Genomic DNA, 18,747 nt, shown 5'->3' with positions numbered 1-18,747 from the left:
GGATTAAGAGCGCCGCTTAAAGGAGCTCCAGAGACGGGCGCGAGCCGCGGCTAAAAGCGCGGACCCCAGAGACGGGCGTGGGACGCTGGGGCTGCTGCTGCCGCCGCCAAGAGGCCTGTGTGCGAGTGCAGGTCACTCTCCACACCTCCCCTCCCGGGAGCCTGTGCAGCCCGCCACTGCCATGGTCCCGGGATCCAGGGACAACTTCTCCGGGAGAATGCACGGCGTGCCTTGGGCTGGTGCAACGTCATACTGCCCTATGCCGCCGCAGGCTCGCCCCGCCTCCGTGCCCCTCCCTCCCCCCGGCCTGAGTGAGCCAGAGCCCCCGAATCAGCGGCTCCTTTAACCCAGTCCTGTCTGAGCGAAGAACAGACGGACGCCCTCCGGCGACCTACACGCAGAGGCAGGGCCAAATCCAAAGCTGAACCCCGGGAGCTGTGCAAACAAAGAAGAGAAAGGGAAATCTCTCCCAGCAGCCTCAGGAGCAGCGGATGAAATCTCCACAATCAACTTGATGTACCCTGCATCTGTGGAATACCTGAATAGACAACGAATCATCCCAAATTGAAGAGGTGGAGTTTGGGAGCAACTATATATTTTTTTCCTTTTTCTCTTTTTGTGTGGGTGTATGTGTATGCTTCTGCATGTCATTTGTCTGTAAAGCATTGATTTTACAATTTGTTCTAGGGTTCTGTCTGTCCGTTGTTTTTCTTTCTTTTTTTTTTTTTTTTAGTATAGTTTTAGGAATTGTTATCATTGGTGGATATGTTTTTGGCTTTGGATGCTCTCTTCTTTCTCTTTTTTAATTACTTTTTAATTTTTAATAGTTATTTTTTATTTTAATAACTTTATTTTATGTTATTTTATTCTTTTTTTCTTTCTTTTTTCCTCCCTTTTCTTCTGAGCCGAGTGGCTGAAAGGGTCTTGGTTTTCCAGCCAGTTGTCAGGCCTGTGCCTCTGAGGTGGGAGAGCCGAGTTCAGGACACTGGTCCACAAGAGACTTCCCAGCTCCACGTAATATAAAACAGCAAAAGCTCTCCAAGAGATCTCCATCTCAATGCTAAGAACCAACTCCACTCAACGACCAGCATGCTACAGTGCAGGACACCCTATGCCAAACAACTAGCAAGACAGGAGCACAACCCCACCCATTAGCAGAGAGGCTGCCTAAAATCATAATAAGGTCACAGACACCCCAAAACACACCACCAGACATGGACCTGCCCACCAGAGAAACAAGATCCATGCTCATCTACCAGAACAAAGGCACTAATCCCATCCACCAGGAAGTCTACACAACTCAGTGAACCAACCTCAGCCACTGGGGGCAGACACCAAAAACAACAGCAACTACTAACCTACAGCCTGTGAAAAGGAGACTGTAAACACAGTAACTTAAGCAAAATGAGAAGACACAGAAACACACAGCAGATGAAGCAGCAAGGTAAAAACCCACCAGACCAAACAAATGAAGAGGAAGTAGGCAGTCTACCTGAAAAAGATTTCAGAGTCCTGATAGTAAAGATGATCCAAAATCTTGGAAATAGAATGGAGAAAATACAAGAAGTGTTTAACAAGGAGAACTAAACAGCAAACAAACAATGATGTACAACACAATAAATGAAATTAAAAATTCTCTAGAAAAAATCAGTAGCAGAATAACTGAGGCAGAAGAACGGATAAGTGACCTGGAAGATAAAATAGTGGAAATAACTACTGCAGAGCAGAATATGGATAAAAGAATGAAGAGAATTGAGAACAGTCTCAGAGACTTCTGGGACAACATTAAACACACCAACATTTGAATTATAGGGGTCCCAGATGAAGAAGAGAAAAAGAAAACCACCAAGAAAATATTTGAGGAGATTATAGTTGAAAACTTCCCTAATATGGAAAAGGAAATAGTTAATCAAGTGCAGGAAGTGCAGAGAGTCCCATACAGGATAAACCCACAGAGAAACACACCAAGACATATATTAATCAAACTACCAAAAATTAAATACAAAGAACAAATATTAAAAGCAGCAAGGGAAAAACAACAAATAACATGCAAGGGAATCCCCATAAGGTTAACAGCTGATCTTTCAGCAGAAACTCTGCAAGCCAGAAAAGAGTGGCAGAACATATTTCAAGTGATGAAAGGGAAAAACCTACAACCAAGATTACTCTACCCAGCAAGGATCTCATTCAGATTCAACAGAGAAATTAAAACCTTTACAGGCAAGCAAAAGCTAAGAGAACTCAGCATCACCAAATCAGCTTTACAACAAATGCTAAAGGAACTTCTCTAGGCAGGAAAGAAAAGAAAAGGAAAAGACCTAAAAAACCAACCCAAAAAATTAAGAAAATGGTAATAGGAATATGCATATTGATAACTAACAAATGTAAATGGATTAAATGCTCCAACCAAAAGACATAGACTGGCTGAATGGATACAAAAACAAGACCCATACATAGGCTGTCTACAAGAGACCCACTTCAGACCTTGGGACACATACAGACTGAAAGTGAGGGGATGGAAAAAGATATTCCATGCAAATGGAAATCAAAAGAAAGCTGGAGTAACAATTCTCATATGAGACAAAATCTTTATTTTATTAAAATAAAGACTATTACAAGAGACAAAGAGGGACACTACATAATGATCAAGCGATCCATCCAAGAAGAAGATATAACAATGTAAATATTTAGGCACCCAACATAGGAGCACCTCAATGCATAAGGCAAATGCTAATAGCCATAAAAGTGGAAATAAAAAATAACACAATCATAGTAGGGGACTTTAACACCCCACTTTCACCAATGGACAGATCATCCAAAATGAAAATAAATAAGGAAACACAAGCTTTAAATGATACATTAAACAAGATGGACTTAATTGATATTTATAGGACATTCCATATAAAAACAAGAGAATACACTTTCTTCTCAAGTGCTCATGGAACATTCTGCAGGATATATCATATCTTGGGTCACAAATCAAGCCTTGGTAAATTTAAGAAAATTGAAATCGTATCAGGTATCTTTTCTGACCACAACGTTATGAGACTAGATATCAGTTACAGGAAAAAAAAAATCTGTAAAAATACAAACACATGGAAGCTATACAATACACTACTTAATGACCAAGAGATCACTGAAGAAATCCAAGAGGAAATCAAAAAATACCTAGAAACAAATGACAATGAAAACACGACAACCCAAAACCTATGGGATGCAGCAAAAGCAGTTTCAAGAGGGAAGTTTATAGCAATACAATCCTACCTCAAGAACCAAGAAACATCTCCAATAAACAACCTAACCTTAAACCTAAAGCAATTAGAGAAAGAAGAAAAAAACCCCAAAGGTAGCAGAAGGAAAGAAATCATAAAGCTCAGATGACAAATAAATGAAAAAGAAATGAAGGAAACAATAGCAGAGATCAATAAAACTAAAAGTTGATTCTTTAAGAAAATAAACAAAATTGATAAACCATTAACCAGACTTCTCAAAAAAAAAAAAAGGAGAAGACTCAACTCAATAGAATTAGAAATGAAAAATGAGTAGTAACAACTGACACAGCAGAAATACAAAGGATCGTGAGAGATTACTACAAACAAGTGTATGCCAATAAAATGGACAACCTGGAAGAAATGGACAAATTCTTAGAAATGCACAACCTTACGAGACCAAACCAGGAAGAAATAGAAAATATGAACAGACCAATCACAAGCACTGAAATTGAGTCTGTGATTAAAAATCTTCCAACAGGGCTTCCCTGGTGGCGCAGTGGTTGAGAATCTGCCTGACAATGCAGGGGATACGGGTTTGAGCCCTGGTATGGGAAGATCCCACATGCCACGGAGCAACTGGGCCCGTGAGCCACAACTACTGAGCCTGCGCGTCTGGAGCCTGTGCTCTGCAACAAGAGAGGCCGCGACAGTGAGAGGCCCGTGCACCGCAATGAAGAGTGGCCCCCGCTTGCCACAACTACAGAAAGCCCACGCACAGAAATGAAGACCCAACACAGCCAAAAATAAATAAATAAATAAATAAATTTATTTTTAAAAAAATCTTCCAACAAACAAAAGCCCAGGATCAGGTGCCTTCAGAGGTGAATTCTGTCAAACATTTAGAGAAGAGCTAACACCTATCCTTCTCAAACTCTTCCAAAATATAGCACAGGGAGGAACACTCCCAAACACATTCTACGAGGCCACCATCACCTTGACACCAAAACCAGATGAAGATGTCACAAAGAAAGAAAACTACAGGCCAATATCACTTATTAACATAGATGTAAAACTCCTGAACAAAATACTAGCAAACAGAATGCAGCAGCACATGAAAAGGATCATACACCATGATCAAGTGGGGTTTATCCCAGGAATTCAAGGATTCTTTGGTGTATGCAAATCAATCAATGTGATAAACCGTATTAACAAATTGAAGGAGAAAAACCATATGATCATCTTAGTAGTTGCAGAAAAAGCTTTCAACAAAATTCAACATCCATTTATGATAAAAATCCTCCAAAAAGTAGGCATAGCGGGAACTTACCTCAACACAGGCCATATATGACAAACCCACAGCCAACATCATTCTCAATGGTGAAAAACTGAAAACAATAGTGAAAAACTGAAAACATTTCCACTAAGATCAGGAGCAAGACAAGTTTGCACACTCTCACCACTATTATTCAACATAGTTTTGGAAGTTTTAGCAACAGCAATCAGAGAAGAAAAAGAAATAACAGGAATCCAAACTGGAAAAGAAGAACTAAAGCTGCCACTGTTTGCAGATGACATGATACTATACATAGAGAATCCTAAAGACACTACCAGAAAACCACTAGAGCTAATCAATGAATTTGGTAAAGTAGCAGGATACAAAATTAATGCACAGAAATCTCTTGCATTCCTATACACTAATGATGGAAAATCTGAAAGAGGAATTAAGGAAACACTCCCATTTACCATTGCAACAAAAAGAATAAAATACCTAGGAATAAACCTACCTAAGGAGACAAAAGACTTGTATGCAGAAAACTATAACACACTGATGAAAAAAATTAAATATGAAACAAACAGATGGAGAGATATGCCATGTTCTTGGATTAGAAGAATCAACATTGTGAAAATGACTGTACTACCCAAAGCAATCTACAGATTCAATGCAATCTCTATCAAACTACCAATGGCATTTTTCACAGAACTAGAACAAAAAATTTCACAATGTGTATGGAAGCACAAAAGATCCCGAATAGCCAAAGCAATCTTTAGAAAGAAAAACGCAGCTGGAGGAATCAGACTCCCTGACTTCAGACTATACTACAAAGCTACAGTAATCAAGACAGTATGGTACTGGCACGAAAACAGAAATATAGATCAATGGAACATGATAGAAAGCCCAGAGATAAACCCACGCACATATGGTCACCTTATCTTTGATAAAGGAGGCAAGAGTATTCAGTGGAGGAAAGACAGGCTCTTCAATAAGTGGTGCTGGGAAACCTGGACAGCCACATGTAAAATAATGAATTAGAATGCTCCCTAACACTGTACACAAAAATAAACTCAAAATGGACTAGAGACCTAAATTTAAGGCCAGACACTATAAAACTCTTAGAGGAAAACATAGGAAGAACACTCTATGACATAAATCACAGCAAGATCCTTTTTGACCCACCTCCTAGAGAAATGGAAATAAAAACAAAAATAAACAAATGGGACCTAAGGAAACTTAAAAGCTTTTGCACAGAAAAGGAAACCATAAACAAGACGAAAAGACAACCCTCAGAATGGGAGAAAATATTTGCCCACGCATCAATGGACAAAGGATTAATCTCCAAAATTTACAAGTAGGTCATGCAGCTCAATATCCAAAAAACAAACAACCCAATCCAAAAATGGGCAGAAGACCTAAATAGACATTTCTCCAAAGAAGACATACAGATTGCCAACAAACACACAAAAGGATATTCAACATCACTAATCGTTAGAGAAATGCAAATCAAAATTACAATGAGGTATCACCTCACATCAGTTAGAATGGCCATCATCAAAAAGTCTACAAGCAATAAATGCTGGAGAGGGTGTGGAGAAAAGGGAACCCTCTTGCACTGCTGGTCGGAATGTGAATTGATACAGCCACCATGGAGAACATGGTGAGGTTCCTTAAAAAACTAAAAATAGAGCTACCATAGGAATCCCACTACTGAGCATATACCCTGAGAAAACCATAATTCAAAAAGAGTCATGTCCACAGTGTTCATTGCAGCTCTATTTACAATAGCCAGGACATGGAAGCAACCTAGGTGTCCACTGACAGATGAATGGATAAAGAAGATGTGGCAATATATACAATGGAATATTACTCAGCCTTAAAAAGAAATGAAATTGAGTTATTTTGTAGTGAGGTGGATGGATCTAGAGACTGTCATACAGAGTGAAGTAAGTCAGAAAGTGAAAAACAAATACCGTGTGCTAACACATATATATGGAGTGTAAAAAAAAAAAAAAAAAAGGTTCTGAAGAACCTAGGGACAGGACAGGAATAAAGACACAGACGTAGAGAATGGACTTGAGGGCACAGGGAGGGGGAAGGGTAAGCTGGGACGAAGTGAGATAATGACATTGACATATATACACTCCCAAATGTAAAATAGATAGCTAGTGGGAAGCAGCCGCATAGCACAGGGAAATCAGCTCGGTGCTTTGTGACCACCTAGAGGGGTGGGGTAGGTAGGGTGGGAGGGAGATGCAAGAGGGAGGAGATATGGTGATATATGTATATGTATTAAAAAAATAAAATAAAATACCATCAAATTCTCAAACGCTATGAAATTTATTGATTACATCCAGACTTTTATTTCAAAGGAACTCTGAGTTTCCAGATTAGAATTTGCTAGCACTCCTTCTGTATTATAAACAAATGACTGTGCAGAAAAAGGCTCCCCATCACAGTCATGCTGACCCATCCTCATCCCAGTTGGAGGCAGGTTGAATCACTCCACATTGGAAACCCAAGTTCAGATGCTGACCTCGGCAGCCTCTGAACATCACCCTGCTCTGCAGTTTAACAGCCTTGTCTACAGGAAAAGGATGAAGACATTGGTCCCTCTGTTTCCATATTTGTATTCCTTTGATCCACAGGGAAAACGGAAGCTTCCTCTAATACATTTTGGGTGATGCAGTAAGTTAGAATCTGCTAAAAATGTATGTCCACCCAGAACCTCAGAATGTGACCTTATGTGTAAATAGTGTCTTTGCAAATATAATGAAGGTGAGGAGTTTCTGATTTCCCCCTGGTTCAGCCCAGGCAGACCTTTCCCCTCTCCCTTTCTGGTCCAAGTCTCTTGTCTGGTCTGGAAACAACAAAGCCCAGCTCTTCTTTATTTGTTTTTCCACATCTATTGTCAGTGCTCAAACCTGGGCCTTTGACAATCAAATACTAAGAATTTAATTCCTTTTTTATCTGCAGACATCTGTGTCATCCCTTTTCCAAGGCAATGAAAGTGGAAAATTCTAGCCTCTTGCTATAGGAAAAGGGCAGAGTGCAAGGAATTCAAGGGAAAGAAAACTTTATTAATAACCCCGATTATTTGCCTGTCACTAATCTATGAGACTTAGACAAACAGTATTTATTTATGGGTATGATGGTGATGATACATACCTTTTTAATAGGATTATAAGAATGTTTGAAGTGTATTCAAAGATCCTTTTAATTTTTAATTGGGCCTGCATTTAAAATTCTGGAACGCTAAATATCCCTTCATTTCCTTTTACACAGCTGTCAGGATGATGGCAATGCCAGGCAGTTTGATGTAGAACTTCCCTGTTCTCATTTTAGAATATTCCATTAAAGTTGGTAGTGTGTCTTTTTTAAGGTTAAAAAGACAGGAGGAAAAGTGACACAAGTCATAAATATGTGTATCGATACACAACTATGCATTGTACGTTCAAAAATGACTGGTTTTCTATTTATTATTCTCAAAATAGAGTTGGAAAAATGCATGTAGCTGAACCCCTGGCTTTTCTATAAATACAAACCTCATTTTAACTTCAAATATGTTTATCTATGTTTATCCAACAATGTTTCAATGATGTTTGAGATAACTCCACAAAGACTTTCAGCTCAGAACGCTTCCTATGAGATAGGACACAAAAGGCAGTTTCTGTAGTGGCTTCAATTTCTTTTTAAAAATCCCCAGGATAATGTCACAGCCTTAATTTCTTCAGAGTTGCCTCTAAAGGTACTCAGAAATAGAGTCACAGATGTAGAAAACAAATTTATGGTTACCAAGTGGGAAAGGCGAGGAGGGATAAGTTGGGAGATTGGGATTGACACATACACACTACTATATATAAAATAGATAATCAACCGGAACCTACTGTATAGCACAGGGAACTCTACTCAATACTCTGTAATGACCTATATGGCAAAAGAATCTAAAAAAGAGTGGATATATGTATATGTATAACTGAATCACTTTGCTGCACAGCAGAAACACAACATTGTAAATCAACTATCATCTAATAAAAATTAATTTTAAAAATAAAATAAAAAATAAAAGTACCCAGAAAGAGGCATATGTATTCCATCAGCAAACAGCTATTGTCATTCAGATTCAAGGAGATCTCACACTACTGCTCTGATGAATTGGTCTGTCTGACCACGCAACACCTCAAGGTCTATTTTAATGGCCCAGGGCACCTCTACTCTGGGGATCATTAATTACTGAGAAAAAGATGATCCACTATGTCCCAAGAATGGGTGCTGAGAATTGAAATATCTGACAATCAGGGATGCTCTGCTTGGCATAAATCCACACTTTATAATTAACCACATTGTAGCCAATAGGATTTATGCCTTCAGTTTCATGAAAGTGTAGAGCATTTAACACACAGCATCATGGCACTCTTCTTTGTCCTGGCTTCCTCTCTGACAGAGGCATGAGTCCCTCGACTTTCAATACTCAAAATCCAAACATGAAAAGAACCCAGGAATGGCCCCTGCAAACCTACAGGACTGTTTGGGAACCGTGCTCTGGCACAGCCAGCTGGTGAGAGGTGCAGAGTCCTGAGCTCCACCCCCAGAAACATTGATCTAGTAGGTAAGAATGGGGCCCAGAAATCTGCATTTTAACACAGTGGGTGAGTAGCACACCTGTTAAAGTTTTGAAATGATTCACTTCCCAATGCAGACAATTTTATTACCAAATTCAGAACCCCTTGAAAGTGATTAATTCAAACGTTAGCAGGCATCAGATCAGCCGGAGGGCTTGTTAAAATGCAAAATGCTGGATCCCATCTACAGAGTTTCTAATTGAAAGCTCCTGGAGTGGAGCCAAAGAATTTGCTTTTCTGTGAAGTTCCCAAGTGATGCTGATGCTACTCGTCCCAGATCTGCACTTTGAAAATCACTCATCTAGACTTTTTTTTAACTTTTTATTTTATATAGGAATATAGCCAATTAACAATGTTGTGATAGTTTCACAATAAAGCAACTCAGCCATACATATACATGTATCCATTCTCCCCCAAACTCCCCTCCCATCCAGGCTGCCGCATTACATTGAGTAGAGTTCCCTGTGCTGTACAGTAGGTCCTTGTTGGTTACCCATTTTAAATATAGTAGTGTATACATGTCAATCCCAAACTCCCTCCCCTCCACCCGTCCCCCCTGGTAACCGTAAGTTCGTTCTCTAAGTCTGTGAGTCTTCTTGTGCAAATGCAGAAGCAAACAGTTCCCAACATGTATTAAAAGATGGCATATAAAAGAGTTAAACAAAATTAAAGCTATTTCTTTAAGGCTGATTTCTCCTTTCATCGTACTAGCCTGCATTATTAATTCCAAGTGAGGATACAGGATTCAGCATTTCCCAAGCATATTTAACCACAGAACTCTCTTCTCAAGAAGAATCCTGGGAAGCAATTTGAAGAAAGCCTAATATAGCACCGTCACAACTATGCAGTGCCTTCAAGAAACTTGGACCTTTCCCATTCCCATCCAGACCTCAACCCTTGACACGCCACACATCCACCCCCCGCGCCAGTGCCAGGGAATGTGAGAGCATGGAGGAGAGAGATGCATTCTCCAGAATTCAGATTGGTGTGTCTAACCCACTTTTCCATAAAACTAAATTATAACAAATACTAGGTGCAAATGAAATAATGATTTATTATTTTATATACTTTATGAGAGCTAGTAAAAGTCATGTTTTAACTATATTAAAAAGACCTTAGAAGTCACTGAGGCAATAAAAATACATAAGCTAAGAAGATTAATTCCTATTATACTCTCATAAGGAGATAAAATACATATGTAAATAGGCACAGTATGAAGCAGATTATAATAAGTGTAACAAGATATATGAGCAAAGTGCCCTTAAATTACGGACCACTTGCATTCATCTTCAGCAACTTTACTAAGGAAAAGAAATCTGATCCTTCTGATTGACAGGATTCTTCTTTTGCTAAATCTAGCCGTCCTCCACTGCAACATAAGAAGTGCTCTAGTCGGAGAAAATCCCATAATGCAGTTCTTCCAAAACTTGTTGTCAGACTCCCCCAGGGCATTGATGGAATATATAGACCCCCAGACCCCATACTGGCCAAATAAATCAGAGTCTCCAGTAGAGGAGCCTGGAAATCTGTGTTTTTGTTAAGTGCCCCAGTTCCCAAATTTTATTATATCAGGGAGACTGGGTTTTCTCTGAAGTGTCTTTGAGGACAGAGACCCATTCGTTCATTCATTCATTGAATTAGCACATACTTATTCACGCAGTATGCAACACCAGTTTTTCTTGGTCTATGTCATTCATTCTTATTCAGAACATCATTACATGTTTTTAGTTTAAAAAAAACCTATTTTTAGTAAATATATATACTTAATGCTGTTCATGCAACACTACCAACACATACTAGCAACCATATCCCCTAACACAATATCCTCTTGTACTGTGCTCTCTACCCTGTGATACCTCAAAAAAAATCAGAGAGTCAAATTTCAGTGGGATCACAAGTAAAGTATGAAAAACCATTCTGCTCACTGTCCCAAACATCCTTGAAATGTGAAGGATATGGGATTTAAAATATAGAAACACATAATCCAAAAGCTGTTTCCTTAAAAATGCTAACGTTCCAACTTTGCAATTTTGGCTACATCTTCTACGTTCTGTGTCCCTGCTTTCTGGTGAGAGGAAGTAATGGGTGGGAAGAAGAAAATGCTTTGGGAAGGCAGGAAAGAAGGTAAATGCTAATTGCAAAGAAGCTTGTTTGTTTGAAGATGCTGCTATTTAAAAAGAGATCTCCCCGCAAAATATATGCTCTCACTTGGAGAACTATAAGCCGTCTTGTCCTGTTTCCTTCTGCATTCTCAAATTCCCCATCACCACTCTTTCTCTTTTCCCTCTCTTTTCAACTCTGTGTGTGTGTGTGTGTGTGTGTGTGTGTGTGTGTGTTGAGGTACAATGAGGTAGAAAAGGAGAGAAAAGAATAAGATTAAGAAAGAGAGAAGAGAAGTAGCATAAATAACTACATCACTTGGATTTGTTGGACTAAAGTGTTGCAACTACACCAGGTATAATGAACCCCTTTAGAACAGATGTTAAGCACCGCACCACCTATTACTGGTAAGAATGCAGCAAATTGCAACAGTTCAGTTGAAAAGCTCAGTGAAATACAGGGCCTGCTGAAGAACAAGAGAGAAGGAAAAGCAACGTCTTCTGGCGGTCACCCAACCACTCTGTCTCATGAATGTCACAGCAGCAGTGAGACACCACCTGTGGATACAGGCCCAGCCCTGCAATGCAGCACCTCACCTGAGTCCCATCACTGTGTTCTGAGGTCCAGGAGGATGGGTCAGGACACGAATGTGAGCATGGGCGCCCTCTCCCCCTCCCCCAACCAGGCCCTGGCAGCCTGCGGGGTTGAGTCCTTCAGACATTTCCACCCTCGCTCTGTAGATACACAAAAACTCGTCTGTAAAAGTAATCAGTGCCTCAACATACCCAGAGCCAAAAGACTTCTCTTACCACGTGTTTCATCTGTAACGTTTATAAATGTATAAAAATTCATAACATTAGTATGAAAATTAATTTATTTTTAATTTTTTTTTTACAAATGATTCACAATAGTTCCATTGATCCATGGATAATAATAATGATGGGCTTAAATTCCAGTTAATAACTACTTCTGGTTGTTAAATAATTTTTTGTATAATTCACACAATGCTGATGTAAGTGCCTCAAGAATGGAAATGAAACAGGCAATAGAACAATAAATAGGTAACAGATAGTAACAGTTAAATATTTAAAGACAATGTTGTATAAAAGTTGGAATTTCTATAAGAGGAATATAAACTGATTCAATCATCTTTGGACCTAGAAAAGAAAACATTAAAATAATGGTATTATTTTAATTCTTTGGTTATTTTTAATAATTCTGTTTCTTAGTCAAATCACTTAAAGTTCTCAGAATCCGTTTTTCCATCTGTAAGTAGAGTTCACAATAATGACGAAATAGAGTTACTAGGGGAGTTGACAAGTTATTTTCGTCAAGTAAAGTAACTAGCAGGCCTCCAACAAAAAAGTAACCTGGTCAGACAGGAGAAGGGACCCATTTATGCTGGGCAGAAAGGCTCAGTGGGATGAGGATTTAGGGTTTGCAAATTCAACTGAACACATTCAAAAGTCCCATTACAATTCGCAGGGTCCCTCTCTTTCCAAATCAGTGTCCTAATGTGCACTTAAAAGGCAGGACAAAATGTGAATTCAGCTTATGTTGTAACCTTAGCAACCCACTGGATCAGATTCTATCTGACTTCTGAGGTCCCAAGAGATAAAAGGTTATCTTAGGGTAGTCATGGCCGCTCCCTGGTTCTCTGAATTTTCTTGAACTGATGACATCATACCCTGAGCTTGTCATTTTCTTTCCTTAATCTCTCCAGGGCCATCTCCATAGTCATCTCATTCCACAGCCCTTGACATTTCCCATTTTCATTCTGATGAGTTACCATAGCATCCACTTTGCCAGAGTCTATCCTTCGAGGAGGCTCATAATCACAGGAAGCCAAGAGTGATCATTGAAACAACTTTTTTGGGTTGCTGTGTGCCATAGACTATGAAAGTACCATTTTGTAATGGTGGCAGGACTACCGTTATCTTCAAAACCATCCAGGTCAGATAAACAGCCCAACCTTACCATCCTTGAGATTCTGTTATCTGCAATCCCTTCTGGAAGGAAGAAAGAGAAACCACTCTAGATTTTTTTTTTTTTTTTTTTTTTTTTTTGCTTAAGAAAAAAGAGATTTCATACAAAGAAGAATGTGTTTATAGAATCATTATAAAGACAATAGAAGCAAGAGTCAGGGGTGAGGGAAACACCACCATAGTTGCAAGCATCTACCCCATTACTACTGCTCATCAGCTCCTCACCCAGGAAGCTGGAACCTGAGACTGGCCACGATAACTGCCCCACCTCCACTAGGTACCCACAAGACTGGTGTCCACAAACTTCCAGTCTCGCAGGAGTGAGTCCCTTTGGTAGAAGCTTTTCTATAACAAGAACCTGAGCTGCTTGGGGTCTGGACAACATAGATCTAAGTTACCAGCTTCTGAAGAACAAGAAAGCATTCTAAACCGAAGATAGAATGCAGAGGAAGAAAACATGCACTAAATCCCACAGTCGCAACAAGCTACCGTCTCTATTTGCCTGAACAAGCCCATTCTTTCAGATTTCCTTCCCTTCCTCCTCTTACTCTGCCTAAGGTGCCACCTTCTTTACAATCAGAGAGGCACCTTGACCTGGTTCCTGGGTGTTCAGAAGCTGAGATTTGCTGTTTCTGGGGTGCTTCTCTTGTCCACCCAGTTACTGGCACTCAGCTGGAGTCTCAGGCTGACATCTGCAGTTGGTAAACTTGAGGCCCATCAGTCATCTCTGAGATATCATAATGATATCATTGAGACATCATAATAATATCATTGAGATATAATAATATATTTGAGATATCATTATACTACTTTGCTACTGGTGTTTATTTTGAAATCTTCTGTAATAAAGAAGTTTTAAAACTAATAAGTAATACTAAAGGATGGAAACTGCTATAAATACAATGTTTAAATAGTCTATCTTCTTTCCAGTTTGTTTTTAGTGGGACTTTAATAGGAAGTATACTCTTACAGGCATACATAGCACTTATGTTAGAATACCTTTCCTTCCCCAAATGTAATCTTCATGGAAGAGTTAATGAGCTATGAAAAAATAAGAAAATAACATGGAGATGGAGGAAAATTGTACAAATTATATTTAATCAGATATGAGCATATTCCAAAAAACTTAACTTTTCTGTTTTGAGCAGTTTGAGAGATTGTAGGGACCATTCACCAATCCAGAGAATTTAGGAGGAATAGCAAGTTTACATGGAGACAGATAATGTGTTCCTTTTGGAGAATGTTGTGTTTGAGATGCCTGTAGTGAACTGATCCCATGTTACACAAAATAAAGTGCAAGTTGGAAATATAATTTGGAAATCCTCTGATAAGTGTTAAAACCATGGATATGGTTGTCAATTTCACCAAATGCACACAACTAAACAAAATTGTACTCTCTAGACTCGATCTCAGGTTTGAATTACACATACATGGCAGAAATAACTTATAAAACAGATGCCAGATTTAATAGTAACTTAAAGAAATAGGATAAACTTTTATCATTTCTATCACCTGTTTATATGTTTATGAGTCCCAACAGCATCCTGAAAAAATGTTAGAACCTCTGGAAAGGATCCCATTCAAACCCACCCCCAACCTGCAGTGGGATGAAGGCTGGTACCATCTGCAGATGATAAAGAGAAGCTGCTCCTGCACCCCCATTCACATCCATTCTACCTCCTGACTGGCCTCATGTCTCGTTCAAAAATAACTGCAAGGTCATGAGGAATCTTGTGGAGAAAAAAAAATTTTTCCCCCCAAATGAAGAGTTTTACTATTTTTTGTTTCACTTTATTTAAAAAATGATGAGTCTAATATCAAAATCAGAAAATATAGAAGAGAAAATATGTAAGCACTCAGAAGATAATCACTCAACATGATCCGTGATACCACAGTGCATTAAAAAAAAAAAAAAGAATGAGATTGTGCTGGTCATGTTTTTTCTTTTTCTATTTAACAATCATGGCCATCCATCTCCCATGTTAATGCATCCATCTCCAACGTCAGTTTACAGGATTGAAGAAGATTGAGGGATTTATAATAAAGATGCTAAGAGCAGTGTGCTGTGTTTCAATACATCTAAAGTACTGTTTGTTACTGCTATATTTAAAATAGATAACCAACAAGGACCAACTGTAGAGCACGAGGAACTCTGCTCAATACTCTGTAATAACCAAAAGTAGTAAATTTCAAATTAGAATTTGAAAAAGAATAGATATATGGATACGTATAACTGAATCACTTTGCTGTACACCTGAAATTAACACAACACTGTTAATCTACTAAACTCCAATATAAAATAAAAAAAAATTTTTTTTTAAGTTCTGTTTGTTGAAGTGTGGTTCAAACAAACACTATGTGCTGAAGAATCACCTCTAATGCCTGGTAAAAATGGCGATTACAGGACCCATCTCAGGCCTATGAAATCAGGATCTCTAGGTGAAGGGCCCAGAAATTCTCATTGCTGACAAGCTCCCAGATGACGTTCCTCTGTTTGTCAATCACTCATTATTTTTGTAATTAATTTTTATCAGAGTAGAGTTGATTTACAATGCTGTGTTAGTTTCTGCTGTACAGCAAAGTGAATCAGTTATACATATACCTGTATCCACTTTTTTTAAGATTCTATTCTCATATAGGTCATTAAATTATTTTAAAGAGAGGACTTGTTTTCCCCAGCACAACAGAATATTTCTGTTCTTGAACTTTTCTGCTCTGTGATCTTTATTTTAGGTGACAACAATGGATGGTCTATGCAACTTGACAAATACTTTGCCAATTACTACAAAATGACTTCCTGGTATCCTTTTGTGGCAGAAACATCTGAATGCTGTAAGTAATCAGAGGGACTGACGGTCCTTGTCTATAGGTTCATAGTAAGACACCATGTTCTTAAAAGTTGGATCCAACATTTTTAAAAATTTATAGTTTTCTATTTGCAAAATTATAATGTTCTAGTAGACACGCAGCCTTAATTTGAGGATTTTATTTTAAGATCACTCAAGGATCATAAGTGCAACAGTAATAAATCATACCAAGTATTGCTGTGAACAAAATTAATGTCAGTCCATCAGGGTTGCTATTTTTCATGCCCCCTTTTCACAATCACTATAAACTCTGATATAAAAGCAACTCTGATATAAAGGAAACTGAAAATAGAAGAGCAGAGAAGCTGTTTGGATTTTAACGTTTGTAAGTGAGAAAGCTTCTGGAGTCTAAGCCATACCTTACAGCCACCAAAAAAGCCTTATTAATTATAATCGGCTACTTTTAGTCACATACCGAAAACTTAAAAAAAAACCTGGAAAGGGTCTGTAGGAGGGTATAACATTGAGGATAAACGATAATTTTTAAGATCAGAAAGATCTATATACATAATTCCTTTTAAATAAATGTTGTCTATTCTAATAAATTATTCAAATGTAAATGTGTGTCTTAAAGTTGTAACTTTAATCCTAGCTTTTCAAACCTTGGTTAAAAAGCAGGGGTTGGGGAAAAGGATACTTCACTGTATTTTTCCCTTTATGTTCTACCACAAATTGTAAAGTACAGCTTTTTAAATTTTTTAAAATTTTTTTTGACTTCCTTACTCAAAAGAGACTAAAAAAAACTGCTAGCAATCCCCACTTTAAGGGGGTATACATCCCTCCTGTAAGTCTCACAGGTCACTCAGCAATCTGTCTTAACCTCATGTTGTCTTCTTGTCAAATATGGAGATCAGATTGCTTTATCATTAAAGAGCTAAAAGCTTTTGGGAAAGGAAAAAGTTAACAGGTATAATTTAACTACTAATACAAGGCAAAAAACTAATGGATTAAGCCATATGATCTCAAAATGTAGTTTTTATTTTCTTGTTTTATTGTACATCTTTTTCTTTTCATTTCTTAAATTTTAATTTAATCTTTTTATATTTCACATTATTCCCAAAAGGATGTTAGGCAATTTACAATAAAAATATGGCTACGAACAGACTTAACCCATTAACATGACATAAGAGACAAAAATTCCATGGTGAGTGGGAAAAGGAATGGAGAAGAAAAATTAGATAAGGAAATCCTCACTAAGAAAAGTTACTGCGTAGTTCTTAATTCTGTAGACATTAGGTCAAAGAGGGAAAATAATGGGCTACATAACTTTTTCATAGTCTGGTCTGTAAAGCAAAAATAAACAAAGGGGGAAAACAGATCAAGTTAGCAAGAGAAATAAATTTTTGCCTGATGATGAACTCTGGGAGAAATGTGTCCTAAGTATACTTACATAAGAGGAATGCAGCTACACGAAAAAAAAGTTTCAAAAAATACAAAGACAATGTTTTATCAATTCTTAGTAATGAACAAATATATAATTTTTTAAAAGTTTTCAAGAAAGATAGGGGAGGGATGTAATTAATAATTCAATGTCTTTTTTCAAGCTTAAAAGCAGTGTAAAAATGAAATAGGAGGTGTAATGTAAAATTAAGGGGTGAAACTTAAATTAAGGTTCCTATTGTACTGATTTATTATTTTTTTGTACTGCTTTATTTAAATCAGATTATAATAAGGATTTATTGGAAATTTAACTGAAAATGGCTTATAATACTTTTGGGCTGGATGAAAGAATGTGAGGAATTCACATTTACAAAGTCACCTCTCAAGAACAAAATCATGGAAAACATATCCATCACTAACCAATATATTAATAAAGTTAAAATTTCAAGAATTTGGAAAGTATGGAGATTTGGAAAGAATTGTTTACTCAGCCATAATTTCACCACTCAGAAGCTACCAGCATTAACTTGCTGGTGCATTACTCATCTTTTTTTATTTTAACATAGTTGAAATTTTCTATGCAATCCATTTTTATCATATTTTCAGGTAGCATTTTAGCATAATCAGATTTCCATATTATAAACTTTTCAAAATACTCTATAAGTGACAATTTGTTTTATCCTTCTTTCCTGGTTGGATATTTAGGTGTCATTTTTCCCTATCACAGGTAACCTTGTAATCAGCATATATGGATTACCTGAATTCAGTCTGCATAATAGAAAGGACACACTGGGTTAATGCCAACTTCACCGCCCTCCATTTTTACCTCTCATACTGTCCCTCTCAGGACCCTCATGTTCCATCCTAACCCTGTGCATCCCTTCCCCACAACATTCACATTAGCAGAGAATAGAGAGAGAGAATCAGTTATCAGAGCTCCATCGCCAGAATGGTCACTTACAACCATAAACCTGTTTCAAAGTTCTTGGCACAGACTCTGTTTACAGAACACACAAAACCTAAATTACGATCGATCATGAGCTCTCAGGATCCTGTAGGGAGTCTGCAGAGTTATTTGGGAGGAGAGGGAAAACACCTGTGGCCTCATAGCTGAGCAAAGAGACACCTGACTATTTCCAAGGCTGGAGCCAACCGTGTGCATCACTGTCATCCCCCAGCTTTGCCTCAGCGTGCCTTCTTTACCATGACGATGACATTCTACCCTTCAGAAGCTTTACTGTAAAGGTTATAGATTAAAAGTCTGCAAACAGACAGTTCTCACAAGAAGTTTTGTTTGTCCTATGATGA

The 18,747-nt window shown here is 38.0% G+C and overlaps 1 protein-coding gene across 4 annotated transcripts in view; it reads left to right on the top strand.

Annotated features, from left to right (window-relative positions):
- The window catches only part of RXFP1 (relaxin family peptide receptor 1), a gene marked incomplete at both ends in the record, with an annotated part of 100,959 nt that overhangs the window by 40,729 nt on the left and 41,483 nt on the right, over positions 1 to 18,747 (top strand). For 3 of the 4 annotated variants that reach the window (XM_079715727.1, XM_079715725.1, XM_079715724.1), the window contains one exon: positions 15,926 to 16,024. The exons of the other annotated variant lie outside the window; for it this stretch is intronic. In XM_079715727.1, the coding sequence (XP_079571853.1) occupies positions 15,926 to 16,024 (99 nt within the window). The remainder of the gene's footprint in view (positions 1 to 15,925; positions 16,025 to 18,747) is intronic. 4 annotated transcript variants of the gene reach the window in all.

The sequence above is a fragment of the Hyperoodon ampullatus genome (assembly GCF_949752795.1).
Source record: "Hyperoodon ampullatus genome assembly, chromosome: 1".
NCBI lineage: Eukaryota > Metazoa > Chordata > Mammalia > Artiodactyla > Ziphiidae > Hyperoodon > Hyperoodon ampullatus.
Note: the sequence above shows the minus strand (reverse complement) of the source record. Positions and strands in the feature narration are given on the sequence as shown.